The sequence below is a fragment of the Bombus vancouverensis genome, chromosome 7, assembly GCF_051014615.1.
Source record: "Bombus vancouverensis nearcticus chromosome 7, iyBomVanc1_principal, whole genome shotgun sequence".
Classification (NCBI taxonomy): domain Eukaryota; kingdom Metazoa; phylum Arthropoda; class Insecta; order Hymenoptera; family Apidae; genus Bombus; species Bombus vancouverensis.
In genome coordinates this window covers 15,428,385-15,453,124 of record NC_134917.1, presented here as the reverse complement: position 1 = coordinate 15,453,124, position 24,740 = coordinate 15,428,385, and the positions used below count along the sequence as shown (strand labels likewise).

The 24,740-nt window shown below is 28.0% G+C and overlaps 9 protein-coding genes across 14 annotated transcripts; 5 read left to right on the top strand and 4 right to left on the bottom strand.

Annotated features, from left to right (window-relative positions):
• The first annotated feature begins 1 nt into the window (after position 1).
• bgm (acyl-CoA synthetase bubblegum family member 1) lies at positions 2-11,619 on the top strand. 2 transcript variants are annotated; one of them, XM_033329783.2, is made up of 14 exons: positions 2-353; positions 1,007-1,173; positions 5,897-5,964; positions 6,097-6,148; positions 7,199-7,397; positions 7,471-7,605; positions 7,688-7,883; positions 7,960-8,061; positions 8,135-8,281; positions 8,959-9,431; positions 9,808-10,022; positions 10,098-10,249; positions 10,319-10,444; positions 10,534-11,619. In XM_033329783.2, the coding sequence occupies exons 3-14, from the start codon at positions 5,902-5,904 to the stop codon at positions 10,726-10,728; spliced, it is 2,055 nt and encodes a 684-aa protein (XP_033185674.1). In that variant the 5' UTR covers positions 2-353; positions 1,007-1,173; positions 5,897-5,901; the 3' UTR covers positions 10,729-11,619. The 2 variants fall into 2 exon arrangements, with proteins under 2 accessions (XP_033185674.1, XP_033184848.1); XM_033328957.2 differs by lacking the exons at positions 2-353; positions 1,007-1,173 and adding an exon at positions 4,740-4,776.
• Positions 11,620-11,916: 297 nt separating this feature from the next.
• endos (endosulfine alpha) lies at positions 11,917-13,676 on the bottom strand. Its single transcript, XM_033326899.2, has 3 exons — positions 13,330-13,676; positions 12,977-13,093; positions 11,917-12,784 (listed from the first exon to the last, which is right to left on the bottom strand). The coding sequence occupies exons 1-3, from the start codon at positions 13,369-13,371 to the stop codon at positions 12,614-12,616; spliced, it is 330 nt and encodes a 109-aa protein (XP_033182790.1). The 5' UTR covers positions 13,372-13,676; the 3' UTR covers positions 11,917-12,613.
• Positions 13,677-13,735: 59 nt separating this feature from the next.
• mRpL34 (mitochondrial ribosomal protein L34) lies at positions 13,736-17,861 on the top strand. 2 transcript variants are annotated; one of them, XM_076619873.1, is made up of 3 exons: positions 13,736-13,916; positions 17,318-17,338; positions 17,542-17,861. In XM_076619873.1, the coding sequence occupies exons 1-3, from the start codon at positions 13,891-13,893 to the stop codon at positions 17,741-17,743; spliced, it is 249 nt and encodes an 82-aa protein (XP_076475988.1). In that variant the 5' UTR covers positions 13,736-13,890; the 3' UTR covers positions 17,744-17,861. The 2 variants fall into 2 exon arrangements, with proteins under 2 accessions (XP_076475988.1, XP_033182916.1); XM_033327025.2 differs by lacking the exon at positions 13,736-13,916 and having other exon boundaries at positions 17,175-17,461.
• Positions 13,923-14,897, top strand: LOC117166589 (uncharacterized). Its single transcript, XM_076619872.1, has one exon. It carries the CDS (start codon positions 14,029-14,031, stop codon positions 14,704-14,706), a length of 678 nt encoding a protein of 225 aa, XP_076475987.1. The 5' UTR covers positions 13,923-14,028; the 3' UTR covers positions 14,707-14,897.
• Positions 14,785-16,963, bottom strand: LOC117156064 (uncharacterized). Its single transcript, XM_076619854.1, has 3 exons — positions 15,994-16,963; positions 15,868-15,924; positions 14,785-15,800 (listed from the first exon to the last, which is right to left on the bottom strand). The coding sequence occupies exons 1-3, from the start codon at positions 16,402-16,404 to the stop codon at positions 14,886-14,888; spliced, it is 1,383 nt and encodes a 460-aa protein (XP_076475969.1). The 5' UTR covers positions 16,405-16,963; the 3' UTR covers positions 14,785-14,885.
• Positions 17,759-19,289, bottom strand: LOC117162127 (pseudouridylate synthase RPUSD4, mitochondrial). The gene is made up of 4 exons (XM_033344836.2): positions 18,931-19,289; positions 18,693-18,870; positions 18,428-18,617; positions 17,759-18,368 (listed from the first exon to the last, which is right to left on the bottom strand). Exons 1-4 carry the CDS (start codon positions 19,106-19,108, stop codon positions 17,871-17,873), a joined length of 1,044 nt encoding a protein of 347 aa, XP_033200727.2. The 5' UTR covers positions 19,109-19,289; the 3' UTR covers positions 17,759-17,870.
• Positions 19,290-19,428: 139 nt separating this feature from the next.
• On the top strand, positions 19,429-21,379 carry Rpt4 (Regulatory particle triple-A ATPase 4). Its single transcript, XM_033341011.2, has 7 exons — positions 19,429-19,584; positions 19,752-19,831; positions 19,903-19,942; positions 20,028-20,164; positions 20,236-20,608; positions 20,691-20,954; positions 21,032-21,379. The coding sequence occupies exons 1-7, from the start codon at positions 19,488-19,490 to the stop codon at positions 21,220-21,222; spliced, it is 1,182 nt and encodes a 393-aa protein (XP_033196902.1). The 5' UTR covers positions 19,429-19,487; the 3' UTR covers positions 21,223-21,379.
• Positions 21,188-22,628, bottom strand: wuho (tRNA (guanine-N(7)-)-methyltransferase non-catalytic subunit wuho). Its single transcript, XM_033343343.2, has one exon. It carries the CDS (start codon positions 22,614-22,616, stop codon positions 21,453-21,455), a length of 1,164 nt encoding a protein of 387 aa, XP_033199234.2. The 5' UTR covers positions 22,617-22,628; the 3' UTR covers positions 21,188-21,452.
• A 189-nt stretch (positions 22,629-22,817) lies between these two features.
• On the top strand, positions 22,818-24,678 carry bwa (alkaline ceramidase). 4 transcript variants are annotated; one of them, XM_033349987.2, is made up of 5 exons: positions 22,818-22,910; positions 23,583-23,695; positions 23,797-23,953; positions 24,026-24,263; positions 24,342-24,678. In XM_033349987.2, exons 1-5 carry the CDS (start codon positions 22,853-22,855, stop codon positions 24,661-24,663), a joined length of 888 nt encoding a protein of 295 aa, XP_033205878.1. In that variant the 5' UTR covers positions 22,818-22,852; the 3' UTR covers positions 24,664-24,678. The 4 variants fall into 4 exon arrangements, with proteins under 4 accessions (XP_033205878.1, XP_076475982.1, XP_033206045.1 ...); XM_076619867.1 differs by lacking the exon at positions 22,818-22,910 and adding an exon at positions 22,952-23,146; XM_033350154.2 differs by lacking the exon at positions 22,818-22,910 and adding an exon at positions 22,953-23,413.
• Positions 24,679-24,740: the final 62 nt, after the last annotated feature.

Sequence of the window (24,740 nt, the reverse complement as noted above, 5' to 3'; positions counted from 1 at the left end):
TAAAATTCATTATCATCTTGAGAATCGTAACTAGTATTTCCCTTGTCCATAAATTTATCGAATTCACCATTTGATTTATTCATTCTTTCTAAGAGGGATACTAATAATTTTTTGTTTAATCTATCGGTTTGCGTTATTTCTCGCACAACAGGCTCACAGTTTACAACCGGAGGGCGTTCCGTTATTTGTAGTTTCTGTAACGTATCGTTTTCTTCCTTCATCGGTGTTCCTGGCATTTTGTATTGTTCGATGAAAATATCACGTTCCACAATTACAAACTTGATTTTGTGAGAAATAAGATTATGTGATCAGTAATAATAACCTTACAGGCAACAAAATTCTTTAACCTATATGTAAGTACATACTACATACCATCTTCTGCGCATGTAGATAACTTGAAGAATTTTGTGCGCGCCTACATATGTATGTACTATCATTTCAAACAGTTTATTTCAGCATAATTAACTATTAAATGTTCGTGTTTCTTTAAAATTTAATAAAATAGATATATAATAACAAATACATATGAATTTGAATTTCGCATTTTAATTTGTTCAGCAAATCTAAAATCAAATGTATTGCATCTATAAGATAATTAATTGTAAAAATTATAAAATAGTCATATTTAAACATAAAATCTTAATATTTTAATGTATACATGTACAAATATATTTGAAATTTAAAAAATCATATAATTTGTTTAATTCAGTATAAGATATGCCCAAAAAAATAAAATATTTTGTTTGTTACAAATGACCATAGCACATAGCAAAAGAAAAATATAAAATGTTATCTTATTTTTCCATTGAAGATGAATTTGTATCTTTTCAAAAAGAAAGATTTATCCAATTATTCGTTATTTAGAATATGTTTAAACGTTTCATTGAAACGTACAAAGTGCAAGTAATTATGATTTCATTTCCATATAAAGTACAAATTCCTACCACATGGCAAGAAGATTTTATGTAATTGTCGGTTCCAAGTGTAAAATTTTCATATGATACAGATCGTAAGTTGACTGTGGATTAGCGCGGTAAACTCAGAGTTTCATCAGTATCGTAAGAACTTTCGTACCGTGCGGAGTTATCTAGTGGAAGTCTCAAGAGATACAAATATATTTTGTATATTCGTCAACTTATAAAATTGTCACTCAGAAGGAAACCAGGAACCAAGGTAACCACATCTGCTGACGCGATTTATAGAAAAGTTTATTATTCAACCGCAATATCTTTATTTTTAAAATAATAAAGATAAATCTTCATTTTTATCTTCTAATTTTACGAAGTTTAATGTAAAAATTATTATAAATATTTATATCTCAATATTTATGAATTTGAATAATTAATTGAATTTACTATGTAATGTGTAATAAATAATCAATCAATTTAACGGTAATATTTTATTGAACAAGAGAAATAAGAATTCTGCGGTATAACAAATTCATAAACGATATGTATATGAATGTGATGTTTATTAACTTCGATACACTATATACATATACGTATGTAAAGTTTTATATAGCGTGATCAGCAATTCCGGATTGTCACTTTCCAGTGATTCCTTATGTTCAATCGTCTTATAATTCTTTTTTAGTCGTTTTAATATTATAAGAGGTATTAGAAAGAGGTAAAAAAGTATGCTTTATTGATTCAAAAAGAAACGTATCCTTTTGCAATAAACCGTTGATTGGTTAAATTAATGGGATCGTATGTTTATTTAGTTGAGGAATCGACCAATCACGAATCTCAACGTCAATAGAAAAAGCTTAATGATTGCGTTTATCAAATATTGTCATTTACTCTAAATCGTCATAGAATAAATAATAAAGCGATGAAACATAAACATCACTGAACATAGTGAAACGTTATACTATATATATGTGTTTATATTCCTTATTTAAATGACTATCTTTACGATTCTTTTGTAATATTTTTTATAATAACTCGTATAATTACTCGTTAAAATAAAAGTTGCTAATTTGTTGATAAAATACTAGTAAAAGCTCATTATCATTACATCGACTGAATACTAACAATTACTCTTAATAACCTTTTTCCATTTCTTTCGCAATTTCATAAAATAAATTATTCGAGCTCATAGACCCACTTTCTTGTTTTCGAATGAATCGGATTGTAGTAACGATTAACGGTACTATTCCCAGTGGAACACAGGGAAAGAGAGTTGGGATAGAAGGAAACTTCTATCACAAAAATATCAATAACGTTAACATTATTTCTTTTTACGTTTAGTCATTTATAAATTTTAATAATAGTTTTATACAGCCTCATAAGAGCTTACTGGCGATATTTACGCAAATTGATGTTTAATAACGATGAGACTGTGATAATCTAAATATACACAGTGCTCTCAGTTTAATCATTAAAAAGATTACAGTTTTCTGAAATGAATAAGCTACTAAACGAAGAACGGTATCACTGTGTTGGATTGGCTGTCTCAGTGCAAATGCCCCAGTCCCAAACCCAATGCATATCCCATTAATAATTTTTTTTGGTCTATTATAAAGCACAAATTGAAAGCAAAACGTATTTTAAGGTTAAGAACTTATCAAAGTGATCTATTAACCCTTTTTGCGCCGACCGAAAGAATTGTACCTAAATAAAGAATACCGAACCAATTTGATGTAATTTGGTAAGGCTGATAATGGTAAGAATGATATTTACAAAATTTAGAACGGAACATATTACGAAATAAAGAAAAAATAAATTAATGCCAATTGTATTTCAATATTTGTTGAAAATTATACTAATAATACTTATCCACAATCAATAGGAAAAATGGAAAAATCAGTTTTCTTTTATAAACAGTATTTGCAAATAAGAAGAATTATTGTTTAGTCATAGTTTGATGTAGAACACGTAGTGTAAAGCATAAATATTGCATTCTCAATTATTTGTAACAAAATTTCTAATATCAAAACACAAAACTAAATGATAATCCCATGATGCACAGTAAGCGCCAGGAGGATTACTTGCTCGAAAACAAGTGAGCTGGTATAACATCACTGAAATAACATTCTAATATTATTATAAACATCTATAGTTATCCGGCCATTGAAAATATGTAATATTTACTTATTATCACTCACACAGATAATTTATAATTTTGCACAGATTACAAATTGTGCGTGAACTTCGCACAGGCCCACCAAAAATTTTATTCTCGTTCTATCGATGTAAGATTATTTTGTGAAACATAAGAAGATACTCTATTCTAAATAGTATTATCTACAACCTGTGACTAAGGCTTCAAGCAAATCTCCTGTGTCGAATTTTTACCTTACGGCATTAGCATATACACAATCTCGGTATCAATCATCGCAGAATATAACAAAAAGTTAAACCCCTAAAGAATTTTTTCAATTTGTGGAACACCTCACACAGGACTTCTGCAGAAAAATTCAACCATTTATAACGTTTTATAAAGTTATTTTGAGATGAGATTCAAATAGTAAGGCGTCATCGTATACGCAACGATATATCGTTGTTGACACTTCTCGCAACTGTTGCTAACAACGATATGACGTTGATCGGTACCAAAGAGGTTAAGACTACAGTCGAAAAATATGAGGGTCACTACCTGTATCTGTAATCGATAATCGTATCAAAAATATATTAATTTTTGTAAATATATCGTGTATCGTTAATACACTATTATGATACACTATTATCGGACAGACTGTACTTGACGCCTATAATTAATGAACTTTTAATTACAACGAATAATTATAATAACTAATATGACGATTATTATGCTTACTTTTTCGTAAAACACTATTAGAATATTTTACATAAACTTAAAATCAGACTGCAAGTAAAAACAGATTGAAAATTTTTTGTTCTAAACTTTGAATCAGAAATAAATGATATAGGTAAAAAGAATTCTTTAGATTCATAATTTAATTAATTATATATTTCGAAGGAACAGCATATAATAAATATCATGTCGGTTTTGAAATATCTTTTTAAGTTTCATACATACTAAAAAATTATATTCCGAATAAAATTGTTCATTTCCGAAGTTAATTAAATATTAAAGTTGTAATTTGACTTTAATTACATATTAACAGGGAAATATCATTTGTTGTTACATAATCTGAAATTATCAATGTCATGTCGTTTCTATTTTTCATCTAATAACAGGGATTTCTTCTCTTGTCTTACGTAGTAGTATTCGGTAAATAAAATTGAAATATTGATATGGATACATGATGCATGAATATTTCGTTTTTCAATCTTCCTTCTTACAGCATCTCGCTTTTGCCACGAGACACGAAATTATGTAATATGTTATAAAGTCCAATTACTTTTTTTTATTCTTCGTCACCTTATTTGTGATTTTTATTAATTTTTAGATATGCATTTAGCTTAACGGCCAATGTCGTTTATAAAATCAACAAAAGGATTTAAAAACGATTATAAATCACTCAATTGCTGAATCCTTCGACATTCTTTGAATAATTTCCACCTCAGTTGTATTTTCGCTCAATTTCGCGTCGATAGATTCCACGAATACATTAAGAAATAATGTTGTTAATATGTAATCTTGTGCTGAAGCTTTTTTGTGACAGTAAAAATTATTTTGTTGTTTAAAAAATCGGGATTGAGATGTAAAAATTCGAGAACAAGATTAAATGTACCGCCGAAAGGCAGTACGATATTCTGTTATTGATTTTCGCTAGTCGAACAATACCTTTGTAGTTTCAGCAGGCCAGTGAACTTCAAATTTCATCTAAAATGGTTATTCTACTTTTCAAAGGTATTTGTTAGAGTTTTACTAATTACAGATGAACTATTCGACACAGAATTTACATAAGTTATATGAATATTCCGACTAATTTTATAAATTATCATTGAACTGATAATTTGATGAACTTTCACTTGATGAGAAATTACAGTGTAATGATACTAAACGTATGATCTAAATTCAACCTACATATACATACATGTAAAAAATAAACAGTAACTGCTGACGTTTAAAAATAATTTATCACTTACTGTACGCGATATGAGTAGCTGTTACTGTTATATTTATCAAGTGTACTTTGTTCACATCATCTCATGTCTAGAGTACATAAAACAGAAGAAAGTTAAAAAAAAGTAGGTAGAAATATCACATTTAGTCTAGTTACAACATCGTTATTCTGATAATCGTTAAAAATATATTTTGAAGGCCTATGAGAAACTTCGCATTATTATACAAATGGCTATAAGTAAACAATTCATAATAATGAAAATTACATACAAAAATATCGCGTTCACGAAAGTTTTCTTTTCTTTTGTTTGTATTCACACGATGCGGTTTAATTACGCAAATTAAACTTCCTTCCGCGTCTACTTTGCTTCTTCTTGAATACTATACTTGATATTACATCAATTATTTATACTTGTTGAATTTAAACTATAAAAAATTTGGTTATACATAATATAACATACATTTTTCATTTAAGTTGACGATTTTGAATGCTTTGAGATCGTGAGGTCAAAGATTATGACACATCTATAGATTGCTCTGTACCTTTTGGTACAAAGTTTAGTGCAGAGCACTTCGTATAATTTTGAAATAATTTTGCGTGATGTTGAAAAATACATTAAGTTTATACCGCATTTCAATAATTTTAATATATTTGGATAGTTTCGATTTCCGACAATAACAAATTCGTGAAATGTAGCTAGTGTTATCATTTATAATAATACGTAATGTATAGTAATATAGTAATGAGATTGAATCATTCAAATCGTTCGATCGTATATAATTATTATCTTCGATTTAAATTAGTCATTGCATTTGAAAAAATCACACTGCATTCAATCATACAATACATACTATAAAACAAACACATATACATTATTATAACACATATAATATGTCATTTTAGATAACATGAATACGGTACAGCCGCTCCAGACAAATGAAACAATAAAAGAATTTACGATGAACAACAAGGTACGACAGTAAGAAAATGATCAAATAGCAAATTGAAAATTTTTAATTTAATTTTTCATTTTTAATACCATTTTTACACAGTGAAACAAGAAGAATGATATATTGATATGAATGGTATTTTCAATATTACAGGATATAGCCAATGAAGATTCCTATTATCCGAGTAACGAAACTGGTCTAGATGGTGAGTATCTATGTGAATCCTGTATTAAAAAGTTTTGAATATACGAATATAATATATACAGGGTGTCCTAACTGAAGGAAATTACTTAATTATTTCTGTGTCTTTGTTTCTAATGCCATGAAAAATGTTTGTAGATATAAATGATTTCTAACGGGGAACATCATGGAAGAGAAAGCTTTTGATTTGTTTTTGTTTGATTTGTTTTTTTTTTTTTTGTTTTTTCGAGATTACCATTATTTTTTATCTAAGAAGCAACGAGGAAAGCATTTAAATATGTTTGGATTATGGTCTTCAGATAACCTTGAACACTAAGAGGATGGTGAAATTATAAAATGATAATTGGATAGTATGTGAATTTACGGTTTATGTTATTACATTTTGAAAGGGATATTCGGTGACAACTATTAATTTATGTTTGTCGACGGATATGAACAAAATCCATTCTCTAAGTAACTGGGCAGCGATCATTAATGTATTGATAAAACTTTCAATCTGACCAGTTATTCAAAGCATGAAAGAGTTGAGCTGATTTACATTTATAATAAGGCAAAACGACGCGTAAGAGAAGTTATGTGATTGTATGTATAAAGAACGAGTTTCCGATCGCAACAGTCCATCGCGTTTATCGTATGTGGAGATAATTAAAAACTTTGAACGAATCAATGACGTTGAAAATAAAAAGCTATCACTCGGAACATTTCATTTATTTTAAATTTCAAATCGTGAGTTTACATACTATTCTAACATTGTCTCAAGCTCATCTGAAGGTCATGATTCAGGCATATTTATATGTAATTTCTCGCCTGCTACAAGATATAATAGAAAAAGATATACGCTTTGTACATAAAAAAATGGCAATGAGCGAACAACAATTTTTCTTCCATGATATTCTGCTTTGGAAATTATTTAATCAATCGTCAAATTTAATCGTACTACAGACGTTTTTTATGGTATTAAGAACAAAGGATATATTTAAGTGGCCTTCTTCAGCTGGTACACCCTCTATGTTATCATTATTTATTATTTATGTCATTTATTCTATTTTTATAGGACCTGATCAAATTTTGCCCGCTGATAGTTTCACGACTACAAAAATAGACGGACGTGTACGAATACAATTAAATAACGAAGATTTTAATCCCATATCAATTCCTGGATTATTGTCAAATACAGTTAAAAAATATCCTAATCATATCGCTCTAGCAGCAACACCTGATGAAACTGGTCACAGAAGAACATATACTTTTACGTAAGTAATCCACAGAGAAAGTATGAAAACTTGTTTCACATGAATTATTCATTTCGTCACCTTATATGTTTAGCGAGTATGAAAATCAAATAAAAATCGTGGCCAAGGCTTTTATAAAATTCGGTTTAGAACGATTCCACGGGGTTTGCATTCTAGGATTCAATAGCCCGGAATGGTTGTTTTCAAATCTCGGCGCTATATACGCAGGGTAAATATCTATATCTACGTTTCTGAGGAAGATCTATAATATTTAATTTCAATATTTCATACATAATTTGCAATTCATTTAGAGGAATTGCTGTCGGAATATATACAACCAATACTCCAGATGCATGTCAACATTGCCTTCAAACTAGCCAGGCGAACATAGCAGTAGTCGAAGATTCAAAACAATTGGAAAAAATATTACAAATAAGACACAATCTTCCTCATTTAAAAGCAATTATTCAATACACCGGCACACCGAACGAAAAGGACGTTTTAAGCGTAAATCATCTTATCTATAATCTATGATATCGAATTCATTATTATGAAGTGAATAATAATAATAATTTCTTTACAGTGGAATGATTTAATAAAAATTGGAGAAGCAGAATCTGATGACAAATTAAACGAAATTCTGAAAAGAATTGCAACGAATGAATGCTGTACTTTGGTTTTCACGGTACAAAACATCAATTTTTTATGAGAATACTTTTACGAAGTGCCATAAAAACAAATATGTCTTTTATTTACAGTCAGGTACAGTTGGATATCCGAAGGCTGTAATGTTAAGTCATGACAATCTTATACATAATGTTCGATCTATGAATAGAACTTTTAAATTTAAAATCGCTTATGAACATATAATCTCTTATTTGCCTTTATCTCACGTTGCAGCACAGGTAAATTATCTAACTTTTTTGTTTTAAATTTTTAAAATTATATGTTATATTATACAGGCAATCCCGCATAATGTCAAGAGTAAATGATAATTCTACATGCAAAAATAAGACGAAAATGTAACATGAAATTTTTTGTCCAAGACTCCCTTTTAGAGAAAATCGAGATTAAACATTTATCAAGTGTATTTGAACATGGCTAATTTTGGATTAGACAAGAGTAAATGATCGACAGAAAGATATTCTACATGTGAAAATGAATTGAGGAAGTGCAATAAAATTTTTTTACAAGATCTTTTGTTTTCAAGAAAAGTAAATTTGAAAAATTTATCATACGCGTGTGCTAGGCCAATTTTTAACTAAACATGTTCAAACTCTGTCTTCTTTAAAACGAAAATTTTTACGGAAAAATTTTATTCTACATATATTCGACTCATGTTTGCATATAGAATAATTTCTTGCTGATTGATTACTTATACTTAACCAATAATTAGCTATGTTCAAGAATGGTGGACAAATTTTCAAATTTGATTTTTTCAAAAACAAAGCCTTGGACAAAAAATTCTATATCTTCGTATTTGATATATTGTTGCATATGGAATTGCCGCTTAGTTGGTTGACTAAATTATGTGAAACAGTCTGTATATGTTGTAATTATATAATTTTTTTGATAATTCTAGATAATCGATATATATTACTGCATATATACAGTTGCTACGTTACATTTCGCGGACAGGAATGCTCTTAAAGGCAGTTTAGTTAATACTTTACTTGAGGTACGACCTACCATATTTGTAGGTGTACCAAGGGTATGGGAGAAAATATACTTTAAACTGCAAAGTGAAATTAATACTGGATTTATTAAAACAAGTATTGTTTCTTGGGCAACATCTCAAGGATATCATTACAATGTAAATAAAATGAATGGTAACGATCACAAACATTGGGGCTATATCTTTGCCAAATGGCTAATTTTTAACAAAATAAAAACAGCACTTGGTTTGGATAGATGCCATCATTGCGCTACTGCAGCTGCCCCCTTAAGTACACATATCAAAGAATATTTTTTAAGTTTAGACATCCCTATATTTGAAGTGTATGGAATGTCTGAATGTAGCGGTGGACATATTTTAAGTGCACCTGATCATTTCAAGTAAATACCTAATTACTTTTGTACACGATATCCTATTTAAATTGATTGCCGTGAATATTTTAGAAACTGAAAATATTGATGCTGAAAAATGTTTCAAATAAAAGTTAGATGAGTCTGGGTGACATTTTTTAAATTAATTTCTTTTTAATTTAGGTTGTTTGCGTATATAGCAAATTTTTTAAATTTAGGAATTCTACTTATCTATCTACAAAAGACTAACATTGAATTATATATCTTCTGAAACTATTCATTCGTGTCTGAAATATTTTTTATCATCTTCCGGACACATTCGCAATGACCGATTTAAAAAAATGTATATCCAATTAAATTTTGATAATTTACTACATTAATTTTTTCTAATCTATTTGATATTCAGATTAGGTTCTGTTGGTCGAACTATGGCTGGACTTAAGACAAAATTAGATAATCCAGACAGCAATGGTGAAGGAGAAATTTGTATGTATGGAAGACACATATTTATGGGATATCTAAATGAACCTGAAAAAACAGGGGAAGCATTAGATGGAGAAAGATGGTTACACAGCGGTGATCTAGGAAAAATTGATTCAAATGGATTTTTACATATTACAGGTAAACTTATTTTAAAGTACAAATTCTTTTTAATTTCTCAATGTTAGTCTTAATATATTTTTGTACCGAATGTAGGAAGAATAAAAGAATTAATTATTACTGCTGGTGGAGAAAATATACCACCAATTCATATAGAAGAGCTAGTATTAGCTGAATTGCCTGCATTAAGCAATGCTTTATTGATTGGAGACAAACGAAAATATCTTACCATATTAGTTACTTTAAAGGTAAGATGAGATTTCTAAGTATTATAATGTTTACATTACTGTTATTTATATAATTTGCATATATTTCAGACTAATGTTAATACTGAAACTGGTGAACCAACAGATGACTTCACTGAAGAAACTTTAAAATGGTTACAATCTATTGGAAGTACATCAAAAACAATTTCTGATGTTTTAAAAACACATGATCCTCTTGTAAGTTTGTATATACCAAAAGCTTTAGTAAATTGAGAATAAATTTTGATATTTATTGAACATTATCTATAAACTTTACATTTTCTTAGGTATATGAAGAAATTGATAAAGCAATTAAAAGAGCCAATACGAAAGCTATAAGTAATGCACAAAGAGTACAGAAGTTCCAAATTTTACCAAAGGATTTCTCACATGCCACTGGAGAATTGGGACCAACGCTTAAACTTAAAAGGAATGTTGTTTATAAAAAATATGAAAATTTGATAGAAGATATGTATAAGTAAATATTTAAAAAGGTCCTATTTATTACTTAAAAGAAGGAAAAACGAAAAAACATTTCTAAAATAAATACAGAAGTTACAGAAGTCAAAATATGCCTACATAAAGTGCTTTAATATTCAAATTAATTATGAAATTACATAATTTAGAAAATTTTAATGTAATATTCTCACTACTAATTTATATGTTACTTGAATTAATCTTAATTACTAAATATTTTAAACAAAATTTAATTTTAAAACTTCCATAAGATACTTATTCTCTTATAACAACTATAAAGAAAGTAGACATAAATTATTTTTTTGAAATTTGAATATAAGATACATGTATAATGTATTTAGAAATATTCAGTATATATATATATATTATAGTATAATTAAAACAAACTTTTATATAAAACGTTTTGATAGAAAAACTTTTGGTATAAAACATTTTGTAATTTATTAAAACTAAATTATTGCTTATCAATATATTTTTCTCTGTGACAATAAAATTTACACTAATTGTTTTTTGATATTCCATTAAAAAATGGATAGATAAAAGTGGCTAAGAATAAAATAAGTGCCTATTTCACATTACTGTAAATAATAATTTTTAGATCAAATTATATTTATATCTTTAAATATGAGTTACATATGAGTATAATGGTATGTGGGTATTGAATATATCTAAAATAAGTTTAATACTATTACATTAAATATCTATATATATAAAATATAAAGATATAAAAAAAATAAATTTTATTTGGCAGATGTGGGATATAACACTTAAATAATATAGTGAAATAGATAAGTAATGTATGTATTAAAAGCTTTTTAATATTACATAATTGATACTTTTGTTCAATTTATTATATTTAGCTGAAACATTGATGAATAAAAAAAATACAAATTTTTTCCAATGTGCTTATTAATATATGTATCATAAAAATATTTCTTAATATATACCTAAAAGCTATAATTAATTGATGATGTAATAATAAAATTATGTAAGTGCAATTTTTAAAAATTTTACTATATTAATTACTTTTAAATATAGAAAAATGTATTTATACAACAAAATAAAATTATTTAGATTTCTATATGCTTCGACATAAATGTGAAAAATAATTAATGTTAGTTAGTGTGTAAAAACCTATTATTTAAATCATTTTTTTTACCAAAATAATGGATAGGTAACTAAATAAATATGAGAAAGTTTAAATTACAATATATTACTAATGTAGTTTACAATAACCAAAACAACTATTATATTTAAGTTTCTTTTATGCTACATACAGATTCTTATGATAACTTGACATCTTATAAGAATATAGTCTATTAAGCACATCACAGCAACTTTGGAAATGCAGGTCTGTATAATGTTTCATTCTGAAACTCTATTGCATATACAAGTGATTACATTTACAGTATCATCTTTTATCATCAATCTCATATTTTGGATTAGTTTCATTACTTATTTTAATAGGAAATTTTGAAACTCTACATTTATGTATTTGAATCTAAGATACAATGAGGATTAACTTAGACCTCAAAATCAACTTACAAACAACATAAAAATTGCTAAGTATTAACACCTTTAGTACATGAAAAAACAGAATTATAATATTTGACACATGATACATTGTTACAAATTGTTACAATTTTTATTCTTTTAAGTGCCCTATATCTTCAAATATAACTTTTAAGAAAAACTTTCATAGCACACATGTATTGTATTAAAAAGCAATATATTGATAATGAATAAGCATTCCAAAAATATTATGAAAACTAATCTTTTAAGATAATACCATCTACAAAACATAAAGATACTGAACATTTAAAATTTAGATTGTGTATAATCGCATTATATATCACTGGAGTTACGATACTTTTAAAACATTACAAAAACTTATGATGTACTTGTTGTATTAAATTTTTGTTGGATAATAGATGTCTTTCGTTGTGGTACAGTTTCAGGTGTAGGTATAGCATCACCTGTTGGCAGAACACCAGCTGGTTTTGGCTTAGCTGTATATTTTTGTTTTGCCATTTGATAATCTCCAGAATCAAAATATTTTTGCTGAAAGTTTTTTCACATATAACTTAGAAAAATTTCTTTATGCCAATTTGCATTATAGATATATTTATTATAACACCACAATTATTTAGCATTTTAATCAAAAAATTATATGTGAGATATATAATTATATGTTTGTACATACAACTCATAGAAGTTTAAATAATTAATTTATATATATGTATGTATATATACCCCTTTAGCTAGCCTCTTCTGTAGAAATGCTGAATGTCCACTAATTGGGCGACCAGTATTTGGAAATTTTGCTCTTAATTTTGCTTCTTCTATTTTTTCAATATCATTTGAAGATAACTGAAACAAAAATTATTTTATACTTTTTGATAGTTATTGTGTATAGATATAATTGTAAAAATCAGTAAAATTACAATATTGATACAACATTAGCTTTAACAACAAGCATTATCTTCAAAATATTGTAACATTTAAATTTTCTGGAACAAACTTGAACATAATTTAAAATAATAAATATCGTATTATAATTTAAACGCAAGACAAATAGAAAACTATTATTTATTTTAATATTATACCTCAACTGTTTCAGACAGTTCATTTGCTTGATCGTTGCTCATCGTTGGTTGCTGTTTCTAACCACTTTTTTGATGATGACGGCTTTTAGAATTACACAAGTATCGGTCAAATATTTATTTCAACACTACAGCATAAAAGCATATGGCGCAGAGACGCCGATTTTTTACATTAAAACTCGTTCTCGTTCAACAAAATTTAATTATTCACAATTTTAGAAATTTTATCATCGCCGAAAACAAATATCTGTCAATGAAAGTGGACTCAACACAGGCAGCAACAATATTTCGCATACAGTCATATATTTCTAGATAGCCGTTACCAGAGTTTGATCTAGGTGTAAATTTTCATAACGTACAGACGATAAAAATCAATATTTAAATAAGAATTTATAAATACACACGTCAGCTTATATAAGCGAATTGTCATAAAATGTGGTAATAGTTTGATGCAGATGTGCATTTGCGAAGCGGAAAATGCGGTCGATAAAAATGGTTAACATAAATATTTCATCTCACTAAATCGCTTTTCTTGAAAATGTGTGTTAAATTTGTGAATAATCAATGAATAACAAAAGTGTAACAGCGAGGTAAAAATGCGTAATATTTATGAAATTCTTTTACAGTCTTATTAAAGTTTGATAAAAATGAAACTACTATCACATCATATAGTAATCATAAATAACTCTTAAAAAACAATAGATGGAATTTTTTACGCAAAATTGTAGCGCAAAATATCATGAAGAACTTATTTTGCTAAAAGAACAGTCGTTACTACAACCTCTGCAAAAAGTAATGTTAGAAACAAGCGAAGGAACTATAGCTTTCAGGAAGGAGATATTATTATTATTGAATAAATTAAACTTGGAATCACAATCTTTGCCTAACGATATCAAAGAAGAATTACAAAAAATAGTCTTGCCTTTAAGATATGAAAAGCTAGGTGATTTTGATGCTATTACTCTGAATATAGTGAGTAAAAGAAAGAAAATAGAGGAAAAGAAAAGACAGTACGAAAAAAAAAAACAACTGGCGTTATTATGTGATGATTCTAGAAAATGTACTATTTTTCCAAGGAAACTTAATTGTTTGCAAGAGGCTGTAAATTCACTTGAAAGCATTTTTGAGGTTTCTCAGAAAGAGCAAGTGGATATTTGCTGTAACCATGCTTCATTATTTACAAAGTTAAAAGAATATCAGCAAACTGCAGAAAAGTTAGAAACTGACTTAGCAGATATGCAAGTAGAAGATCTTTATCCCAAAAAAATATTAAATAAGTATCATAGGTATTTAGAAATGTCAGATGAATTAGTAGAACTTATCAATAATTTAGTTAATATAGAGATTTACCACCAAGTTTACTACAAGCTAAACCTCTAGTTGTAATTTAAAAAAAGGAATATGAAACTTTAAAGAACACCTTTTTGGAGAAAACAAAATGAATGATAGGTGTAACAGTATTGTTAATCAATATCTTACTTTATAACTTTTTCACTTTTATACAATAACAAAGAAAAAATGTTGTATGTACAAACATATCTAATACAAGTCTTCTATATTTAAAAACCATATTTTGATTGTGTTTGTTTTCTGGTTAACCTATTTTGTGCCCATTGATTCTTCAATTCCATTTCCATTGCCTTAGCTTGATGTGCTAAGTATGTTATTTGGTGTTTCTTTTTAGACTGAGAACTTACTCCCCCACCTTGCATAGATATTGGTCTTTGTACAGGCTCTTCTGTTAATGCTTTTACTAACCATTCCCTTTCATCAGGTTTAATATCTTCTCCATTTATTTCTATAATATTTATTTCTTCAATTTCTTTAGATTTTCGTTTCACTCCTCTTTTCCCACAGAGGTACTCAATAGCCTTATCATCAAAAGCCACATTACCTTCTGAATCTACATTATATTCTTGTTCAGGCAGTGGTAATTTTGGACCTATTTCTGTCTTATTTTTTAATAGTATTTCTTCTCTTGGTAAATTCATGACGTTACTCACTAATGTCTTTTGAGATTCATTGATACTCATTTCTGTTACAACTATATCAGAATTACCAGTGGACCAATTAGGTAAATTGTTATCTTCTTTAGGATTATTTTTAAATTCTAGATCAAAGTTATTTAATTCTACATTAACATTCAAGGAATCTGGTAAAGTGGAAGATGAAACAGTATTAGCTGTTGTTAGTGCAAAGAAATCTGTAACAGAATTACTATCACTGCCTATGGTTGTGTCATCTTCATCGTCAGAATTTGAATCATAAGTTATACTTATGGAACTTTTTGTTGTAATAGGTTTTATGAGTTTTCTGCTATTTGAATCTTTTATATATGTATCTTTGCTAGGTTGAACTGTAATTTGACTAGATTCTTTAACAACTTTATTAATAACACTGGGTACTAAATTATTGGTACTTTTGACTTCAGTTCCTTTAGGTGGTGGCAACAATACTAAAAGTTTACTACCCTTCTGAAATTATACATGAATTTTAATTTCATTCATTACAAATTATTTCTTATACATACATAATACTTACACTTGATGATTCAACTTTATTGGATTTGAATTCATTTTCCTTTGCAACATCTTTAAACTGCAATTAAAACAATGTATCGATTCACAAGAAATAAGAGAAGTACATAGAGATAAAATTTTATCTTACTTCAGATAAAGACGGCACTGTTATTTTAACTGGAACTCGATTCCTTTTTATTGGTCTCTCAGATTTAAATTCAATTTCCTTTTTCGGTGGTATATCATCTTCTTCTGTGACATCCTTTGCTTCAGTAATCATACTTTTGGGTTTAGGTAACTTATCAAAGTGTATTTTTTCTAATGATGCGCTTGTCTTAGGTATTTCTATGTTAATACTATTTTCACCACCTTTTTCTGCAAATATACTGTGTTCTGAAGTAGGTAAATATAACTTGTGATTTGTGTGTAAAACTGTAACCTCTGGAGTAACTCTATTTTCGATTTCGGTATTGCAATTACTTCTTTCATCGTCTGAACTTTCATCGCTACTTCCATATGCAACGAGACTCATTTTCACGTGAAAAGAATTATCGTTCATATAAATAAAATCACTGCTTGATGCAACATATACGTTAGAATTAGAACCTCAGAAAAATATTAATGACTGTATAATTATACACATACATATACAATGTATGAGAAGGTATGAGATAAATTTATTTAATGTATAGCCAGAGATGAACTCTGGTATAGCCTGAAAATTTCTCTATTATTTTTGTTGCTTTCAACGTTATTGATTCAGCTAAGAATAAACAATAAACTTTTAACGTTATAACCACTAGTGAGATACAATTCACGATCATATAATTATATAATGTAATCGTTTATGCGATCGTAGTCATAATCTATACAACAAGCCGAAGCAGTAAACATAAACAAAATGTGATTGCTGCGACTGCAACTATTGGCTGCCGACTATACTCCATCCAATGAGAGAGTCAGTAAAGATAAACAAAACGTGATTGTTGCGGTTGCTGCTATTGTCTACTGCTAGTTAAACTTGCGTGTATATACATTCTATATACATATATATGATACAAATGGATGCAATCTTCTTTGTTTGTTTGTGCCATCGTGTAATTCCGCAGCCACTTCTCGTCTCTGTATTCGCATATCTAAGCAAAAGTCACCTAGTGGTAGAATTCGCAACTGCTGAAAATTATACCATAAAGCAGGTTCCTCTCTGGTTATATACCACGGTTATACTAAAAACGTTAAAAATTATCTAAAAATTTAGATTTTTAATTCAGTTGTTAAATTGATTCCTTTGTCACTTTAGCTTTACAAATAAATTACATGTTACATTGTTTGTATTGTAACATGTTGTAAATTACAATTACATGCTACATTATGAAAAATCATAAACATGATGTATTAATTTGAAACACGATCATGTGAACCGATTCGTATTTGTCTCCATAGCAAATGACCTTAGCACATACAACTTTCAGGTGCAAAGACAACGCTCTTTGGTAGGACTTGGGTGTCCGAATAATACCTAATTTGTGGTTATAATAAGTTAAAGTATAAAATTACTTTTAAAAATTTTACAATATGATAGGCACTTTATTCTCCAGTGCATGTCAAACATTTCCGTATGATGTTATTCAGTATATTTGATCGAAATAATATGTAAGTAAATCGGTGTGCTTTTCTTAGTTATACTGTTTTACAGGCGGCTTGCATCGTTGAGTTCAATAATAACCAATCCATGGGGTCTTATATTGAGTAGAACTAGAATGAGGTATCATTTTCCCCGTCCTAATGAGCGTCGTCGTATTAAACGACATGGATGGGATACAAGGATGTCAACTTTAAGTGGACGGAAAATTCTTATGAGAAGAATATTGAAAGGCAAATACGTACTTAGTCATTAAATATTGTACTTTGAGTCATTACTAAATAATTATATTGTTTTCTTAAATCAATATATTAGAATACTATATATAAGGTTAAGAAATATGATTTTACAAAATAAAAAAACTCATATTTAAATCATGGTATTTATAATGCTGTTTGTGATTTATAAGACATTATTGGCATTAAATATTTAAAATCAAGCTGTTTACATGTCCAATCAAAAGGCGGCATTAAAGGAGCTTCAATTGTTAAAGTTTCTCCAAAAAATTGTGGTAGAACTACTGACTTTAAGTGAATGTGAGCAGGAATAATTTCTTGTTGATTATGCCTTACATTTAACAATCGCAGAAGTCTTATATCCAATTTTGGTAATCCAGGATTACTAAGAAATGGGTCAACTCTTACATAAGTATTCCCTATTTTCTGAATCCGAGATGCATAAATATTATCTCCTAGAATTGGAGCATACAGATATGTAGTAGCAAACACTCTAAGAGCATTTTTATTATGAGTAGATGATTTTAATTCAATTAAAGAACACAAATTAAGTGTAGAGTTGGATAACACCTCGTATTGTGTTTTTAACAGTTTTATCTTGTGATACTTTTCTTCATTATGAGACCATGATGACGTAAGAATTATCTGAAATTTTTTTTATGGTAATATATAATTTCTTTTCAAACAGTATTTGATAAACTTACCTTTCTGCGTTTAAATTGAGGATTTGAAATTACTTTCATTCCCAAACGGGTCTGACCTTTCAATTGTTTTGGTATACCGACTGTAATTATCCAATAAGTGTTTGTTTGAAAGTGAGAACGAGCACATGCAAGTTCTATAGCATGATGAACATGCTCATCTGCTGCTAATAATGTAACACCACTCATATACCTAATTTCAAGAGTAATTGTGAATGTAAATAAGAAACACACTATTAACAATTATCAATAAATGATTTGTAGTTACATTTCAGGGCATCTAACTATAGTTAAATTTAAATAATTCAATTGTTTAGCTATATAAGGTAAAGCATCATTTAATGTATAATCTACACCATTGGGTAGATTATTTCGTATACGTATCGTGCTTGTGTCAGGAGACTTGCGTCTTATTCCGTATGGTTTATTCAATACTACTAATCCATCTATAAAATCAAAATTAAAATTTGAAACCTGAAGATATAAGTTTATGTTAAGTGTATTACCTTTATTATAAACTATATTGTTTAAAAGATCATCCGAAAATTGTCTAAATGATTTCCAGGGATGAATATGTTTATAAGGATGATTTTCCATATAATTTCTTTTCAATATTTTTCTACATGATGTAGCTGTGGTATATGCACATTTGAGTGCATAAGATCTAGTTATTAAAGTTAGCATTCTAATTTCATTGACTCCAATACAATCTTTTTTCTGATTTCATCAAAAAACTATCAAGATACAAGATACCTTAAAAAACATAGGTTAAGTCACAGCTGAGTCGATGTAATTAAGTAATAACTCAGTAAATAAGTTGTGTATGTATACATAGTAACATTTGCAATAAAAGAGGATTCACAATATAAAAGCAGTAAATAATTAATTTAAATCCAGCTTTAATTAGTACTATTGAATATAAAAAGGATATTTCGGATAAAATCTTATTAAATTCTGAAATTAATATTTCAAAATAACTATATGCACATAACACAGGCCTTACAGCTTACACGGTGTTCATAGAAACATTGCCTGAGACAGTTAGACAGCAAATTAAGTAAAGATGGCAACCACCGTGGATTCGGTTAGGGAAAAAGCCCTTCAAGATTATCGAAAAAAGCTTATAGAACATAAAGAAGTGGAGTCACGTTTGAAGGAAAGTAAGTTAAATCTATTAGATATATTGATTTTGCTTGTTATACTTCTATACAAAATTTGGAATACTTAACCTTAATCTTACATACATGGATTATTATTATTATTAAAAAACCTATTTATATTTATGTACATGATTTAATAAACTTTTACCATATTTTTATCTTTTTAGTGAGAGAGCATCTCAAAGATTTAACAAAACAGTATGATAAATCTGAAAGTGATTTGAAAGCATTACAAAGTGTTGGTCAGGTATGTTATAAATCTTATTTTTAATGATTCTTAGTATTTTCTATTATAAATGTAATGTATTTACACTTTAGATCGTCGGAGAAGTATTGAAACAACTTACAGAAGAAAAGTGTAAGTTTAAGTAAAGTTTCTGAGTAAAATAAAAAGGTGTCCTTATATATAATATATATATAAACACATAGGTTTTTATTTATAGTTATAGTAAAAGCAACAAATGGTCCACGTTATGTTGTTGGATGTAGGCGCCAACTTGATAAAAATAAATTGAAATCTGGAACAAGAGTAGCCCTTGACATGACTACTCTTACTATAATGCGTTATTTGCCCCGTGAGGTAAAATTTATTTTGCCATAAATCAATGTTACATATTTCAGTAAACTTTAAATGTTTATTTATATATTTAGGTTGACCCATTAGTTTATAATATGTCACATGAAGATCCTGGAGATGTTACATATAGTGCAATTGGTGGTTTAAGTGAACAAATACGTGAACTGAGAGAAGTTATAGAATTACCATTACTAAATCCTGAGTTATTTCAAAGAGTTGGTATCACCCCTCCAAAAGGATGTCTCTTGTATGGCCCACCAGGAACTGGAAAAACATTATTGGCTAGAGCAGTTGCTAGTCAGTTAGATGCAAATTTTTTGAAAGTTGTGTCAAGTGCTATTGTTGATAAATATATTGGTGAATCAGCAAGGTTAATTAGAGAAATGTTCAATTATGCACGAGATCATCAACCTTGTATTATATTTATGGATGAGATTGATGCAATTGGTATAAATATTATTGTTCGTAAGAAAAAAAGGAAGGAGGAGAGTAAAAAATAAAATGTCTTTAATTGTCTATTCTTATGCAGGTGGACGCAGATTTTCGGAAGGTACAAGTGCCGACCGAGAAATTCAAAGAACTTTGATGGAATTGTTGAATCAAATGGATGGTTTTGATTCTTTAGGTCAAGTTAAAATGATAATGGCTACAAATAGACCAGACACTTTAGATCCAGCTTTGTTACGACCGGGTAGATTAGACAGAAAAATCGAAATTCCACTACCCAATGAACAAGCACGTTTAGAAATTTTGAAAATTCATGCTGGTCCTATATCTAAGCATGGAGAAATTGGTAATTTTTATCTTTACTTCAACAAAATTTCTTTTTTCGTTTTATAGACGCTCCTAATCATTTTAAATTTATTTCAGATTATGAAGCAGTAGTTAAGCTTTCAGATGGATTTAATGGTGCTGACTTAAGAAATGTTTGCACTGAAGCAGGATTATTCGCAATAAGATTAGAAAGGGAATATGTAATACAAGAAGATTTTATGAAAGCAGTAAGGAAAGTCTCAGATAATAAGAAGCTTGAGTCAAAATTAGATTACAAGCCTGTTTAATTTATATACATATAATGATTACATGAAATTTCAAATTCAATTCATTTACTAAATACTGTGTGGATTAATAAACTTATCTTACTTTATTGTAATACTATTTGTATTTTATAATGAAAATATGTATGAAATTTCTATTAAACATTTTATTTCAATCTAATGTTATTTTTTATAATTATATTTTTTTCTATATAAAAATCATTCATATCTGCTATAATGTTACATGCAATTGATTATGCATCAATTGAATTTGTAAGACGCGTTTTTTTCCGTTGTAAATATTCTTGCACATTATCATATTTTCTTTTATACAGGATTGAAAATAAATTTTGTTGAGTAAAATCTTTTTTTAGTGTTTTCCAATAATTATTTAAGTTATTTATTTTATAATCTGCTCCATCAGTAAGTATAAAATTGTTATTTTTAAATTCATATATTTTAAATCCAAGTTCATTTAATATCCATAGATTATTTTTGTACAGATAACATTCTATTGGTTCGCTGTCTGCAATTATAGATTGCACATATACTACTTCAAAGTTTGATTTTGATGTGCTATTAATTATATATACTAATAATAACGTATTATTATAAAAGCTCATTATAGCTAAAGATGAAGTTGTATTAAGTGCCAAAAGCTTTAAATGTTTAACAGGTAAAACATCAACAAACTCTTCTAAGTTACAATTATGAAGTTGTTCATTAAACTTTTCAATATCACTTTTAGATATTTTATTATGAAAATTAATACATAATAATTCTTTTCCAATCTTGTAGTCCCATAATATAAACATTCCATCTCCTCCACAAGATATTAAAACATTTTTGTCATGAGGTAATTCCAAAATGTTTGTTACAAATTTTGTATGTCCTAAACAATAGGATACAATATTATATGAATTTGGGAACATAGACACTCTAATTTTTTCATCTCTATCTGTTGTAATAATGTACTTTCCATCTTCCGTAATTAATACGTCAAGTAACATTGATAAATGTCCTAAAAGTAGGACCCCATTGTCAGACTGCTTATTAGAAAATAGGTAAGCATCTCCTGTTTTATCAGCAACAACTATGTCGTTGTTTGGAGTAAATTGCACTTTGCTGGCAGCTCTAGGAAGTATTTTATTTAACACAAGATTCTGACTTTTTCTTTCATACAAATATAGTTGCTTACGATTTGTATAGACAAAGAAATATTTTCCATCATATGAGAACATTACGTTGGTAATCGTGTGAGAAGTTTCTTTGTTTACGTTGTTATGCAAATCAACTTTTTTATCACTTTGCAATTTAGGTAAAGAAATAGTTGTTTCTGTACCATTTTCAATATTATACATTACAATTTGTTCATTATTACATATAATAATGTCTGATTCGTATATACAAAAACTCATTATTGAAAAATGAAATTTTTATGAGCAAAAAATACAATAATTTTATTTAGAACACTATTTTTACGTTTATTATTATGTTGTTCATATATTCGAAAAGAATAAACTTGTATATATTTTACTAAGTTATACAATTTTAATAAATTAAATCCTTTTTTCGATTATATATCACATATATTAACTGTTAAAATTGTCAACATTCACTGCACATGAATAGTTCCGCGTGGATTGCATGTTGAATGTGTGATATAAACTATACATATAAACTATATTATGTCCATCGAGACGTGAGACAAGGTAGTAGATTATACAGTAGTAGAATAGTATCAACTGGTACCAACTTTTACAAAAGAAATTATAGATGTATGAAAATCCAGAAACATAAATACAGAATCAAATTCCTTGAAAAAATTATTTAGTATTAAACATTTTTAACCGTTTCTAATATCGCGAAAAAGCTGTGAAGATCTCTTTCGTTAGATCAATATCTTTAAAAGATTTATCTATTAATGTGTATCATCAATTAAGTACATGTATGTATTTCTAACCGTTGCATTCTTAAGCAGCTTAAAGCGTAAGCGTAAATATCATTGTCTTCAACTTTTGACAAACATACAAACATGTATGTGACATAATGTTGATTAATCGCGCGAAAAATACATATATATATATTTGTTAATCATCTTTTGTTTGCAATTTGTCTGCAAATTGCAATAGATATGTGTCATGCTTTGCATATATAATAGAAATCCTCAATGCATATAAAAGTGATACGAAATGACAATATGTGTTATTAAAAGGTATGAGAGACATAAAAAATCCATAAACATTTCTCTTTGACTTGCATATTCTTCATAAACTTAAAATAGTTTAGTGACTCATTTCTGTATTATTACAATTATACATTTTTTATACAGATTATAGATTACAAATGTTACATTTATACTTTTTTATATTGATAAAAATCAGGTAAAAATATATATTTCGATATGTGGAAACCGTTTGAAGCTGGTAGTTCACCAATTGATTGGTGTGAACGCAATTATAGTATTTCTTCTAGTATTGCGGAATTTATGAATACGGTTTGTATGTACAATGATATAAACAAAATTCTTTTTTCTTTTTAAAATTATAGAACTTATAAATTCCTAAAATATTAAACTAAAAATATTTTTATTCACAGCTAAGTAATGTAGTATTTTTGTTACTTCCACCTGTTCTAATGCATCTCTTTAGAGATTATGGTCGATTCGTAAATCCTGGAATTCATATAATTTGGTTCTTACTGATGATAGTAGGTCTTAGTAGTGCATATTTTCATGCTACATTATCCCTTATAGGTAAGTAGTAATATATCATAGATTTATAGAACATAAATAAAAACATAAAAATTACTTGTTTTTTTGTCATAGGACAATTGCTAGATGAATTAGCAATTTTATGGGTATATATGGCTGGTTTTTGTATGTTTCTTCCACGAAGGTATTTTCCAAATATTTTACATAATGATAGAAAACTTCTTGCCATATGTGCAACTTTACCAACTCTAATTGCAACTGGCTTGTCATTTATACATCCCGCAATAAATGCATTTGCTTTAATGAGTCTTGGTATACCTGCATTTGGATTTATGATCATTGAATTAAAAAGGTAAAATTCTTAATTAACATCTATATAAGATTTTATGTTGTAATCTCTAATTATATCATCATGCATGCTTTTCTTAAGGACAAAATCAATGAGGGTTTATAGATTGGGTTTACGATGTGGTGCTGTATGGTTATTAGCAGTTGCTTGTTGGCTGAATGATCGTTTATTTTGTGATACTTGGCTGAACCTGAATTTCCCTTATTTACATGCACTTTGGCATTTATTTATTTTTATTGCAAGTTACACAGCAGCTGTACTTTTTGCATATTTCTCTGTAAAAGAGGAAAAGCCACAGCAATCACCAGTACTAAAGTATTGGCCAAAGAATGATTTTGAACTTGGTATACCATATGTAACTATTAGAAGTTATGTTAAACTTGATATAAATACAAATATATAATTATCAACATCAATATTATGAAGGCTGTTTTGTATTTAAAAATAATTAGTAATTTAAAACGCAATATACTATTTACT

Bases quoted from the DNA above. Each gene is read 5' to 3' on its own strand.
- bgm (XM_033328957.2), top strand. From the start codon at position 4,755: ATGGTTATTCTACTTTTCAAAG. The intron at 4,777-5,896 runs GTATTTGTTAGA...ATGTCATTTTAG, and splicing joins GGTTATTCTACTTTTCAAAG to ATAACATGAATACGGTACAG. The intron at 5,965-6,096 runs GTACGACAGTAA...TCAATATTACAG, and splicing joins AATTTACGATGAACAACAAG to GATATAGCCAATGAAGATTC.
- LOC117166589 (XM_076619872.1), top strand. From the start codon at position 14,029: ATGGAATTTTTTACGCAAAATTGTAGCGCAAAATATCATGAAGAACTT.
- wuho (XM_033343343.2), bottom strand. From the start codon at position 22,616: ATGAGTTTTTGTATATACGAATCAGACATTATTATATGTAATAATGAA.
- mRpL34 (XM_076619873.1), top strand. From the start codon at position 13,891: ATGAATAACAAAAGTGTAACAGCGAG. The intron at 13,917-17,317 runs GTAAAAATGCGT...TACAACTTTCAG, and splicing joins AACAAAAGTGTAACAGCGAG to GTGCAAAGACAACGCTCTTT. The intron at 17,339-17,541 runs GTAGGACTTGGG...ACTGTTTTACAG, and splicing joins TGCAAAGACAACGCTCTTTG to GCGGCTTGCATCGTTGAGTT.
- bwa (XM_033349987.2), top strand. From the start codon at position 22,853: ATGTGTGATATAAACTATACATATAAACTATATTATGTCCATCGAGAC. The intron at 22,911-23,582 runs GTAGTAGATTAT...GATAAAAATCAG, and splicing joins CCATCGAGACGTGAGACAAG to GTAAAAATATATATTTCGAT. The intron at 23,696-23,796 runs GTTTGTATGTAC...TTTTATTCACAG, and splicing joins TTGCGGAATTTATGAATACG to CTAAGTAATGTAGTATTTTT.
- Rpt4 (XM_033341011.2), top strand. From the start codon at position 19,488: ATGGCAACCACCGTGGATTCGGTTAGGGAAAAAGCCCTTCAAGATTAT. The intron at 20,609-20,690 runs GTATAAATATTA...ATTCTTATGCAG, and splicing joins GGATGAGATTGATGCAATTG to GTGGACGCAGATTTTCGGAA. The intron at 20,955-21,031 runs GTAATTTTTATC...AATTTATTTCAG, and splicing joins ATCTAAGCATGGAGAAATTG to ATTATGAAGCAGTAGTTAAG.
- LOC117162127 (XM_033344836.2), bottom strand. From the start codon at position 19,108: ATGCTAACTTTAATAACTAGATCTTATGCACTCAAATGTGCATATACC. The intron at 18,618-18,692 runs GTAACTACAAAT...TCTTGAAATTAG, and splicing joins ATAGTTAGATGCCCTGAAAT to GTATATGAGTGGTGTTACAT. The intron at 18,369-18,427 runs GTAAGTTTATCA...AAAAAATTTCAG, and splicing joins CTCAATTTAAACGCAGAAAG to ATAATTCTTACGTCATCATG.
- endos (XM_033326899.2), bottom strand. From the start codon at position 13,371: ATGAGCAACGATCAAGCAAATGAACTGTCTGAAACAGTTGAG. The intron at 13,094-13,329 runs GTATAATATTAA...TTTTTGTTTCAG, and splicing joins AACTGTCTGAAACAGTTGAG to TTATCTTCAAATGATATTGA. The intron at 12,785-12,976 runs GTATATATACAT...AAAAACTTTCAG, and splicing joins AGAAGAGGCTAGCTAAAGGG to CAAAAATATTTTGATTCTGG.
- LOC117156064 (XM_076619854.1), bottom strand. From the start codon at position 16,404: ATGAACGATAATTCTTTTCACGTGAAAATGAGTCTCGTTGCATATGGA. The intron at 15,925-15,993 runs GTAAGATAAAAT...TTTTAATTGCAG, and splicing joins CAGTGCCGTCTTTATCTGAA to TTTAAAGATGTTGCAAAGGA. The intron at 15,801-15,867 runs GTAAGTATTATG...GTATAATTTCAG, and splicing joins ATAAAGTTGAATCATCAAGT to AAGGGTAGTAAACTTTTAGT.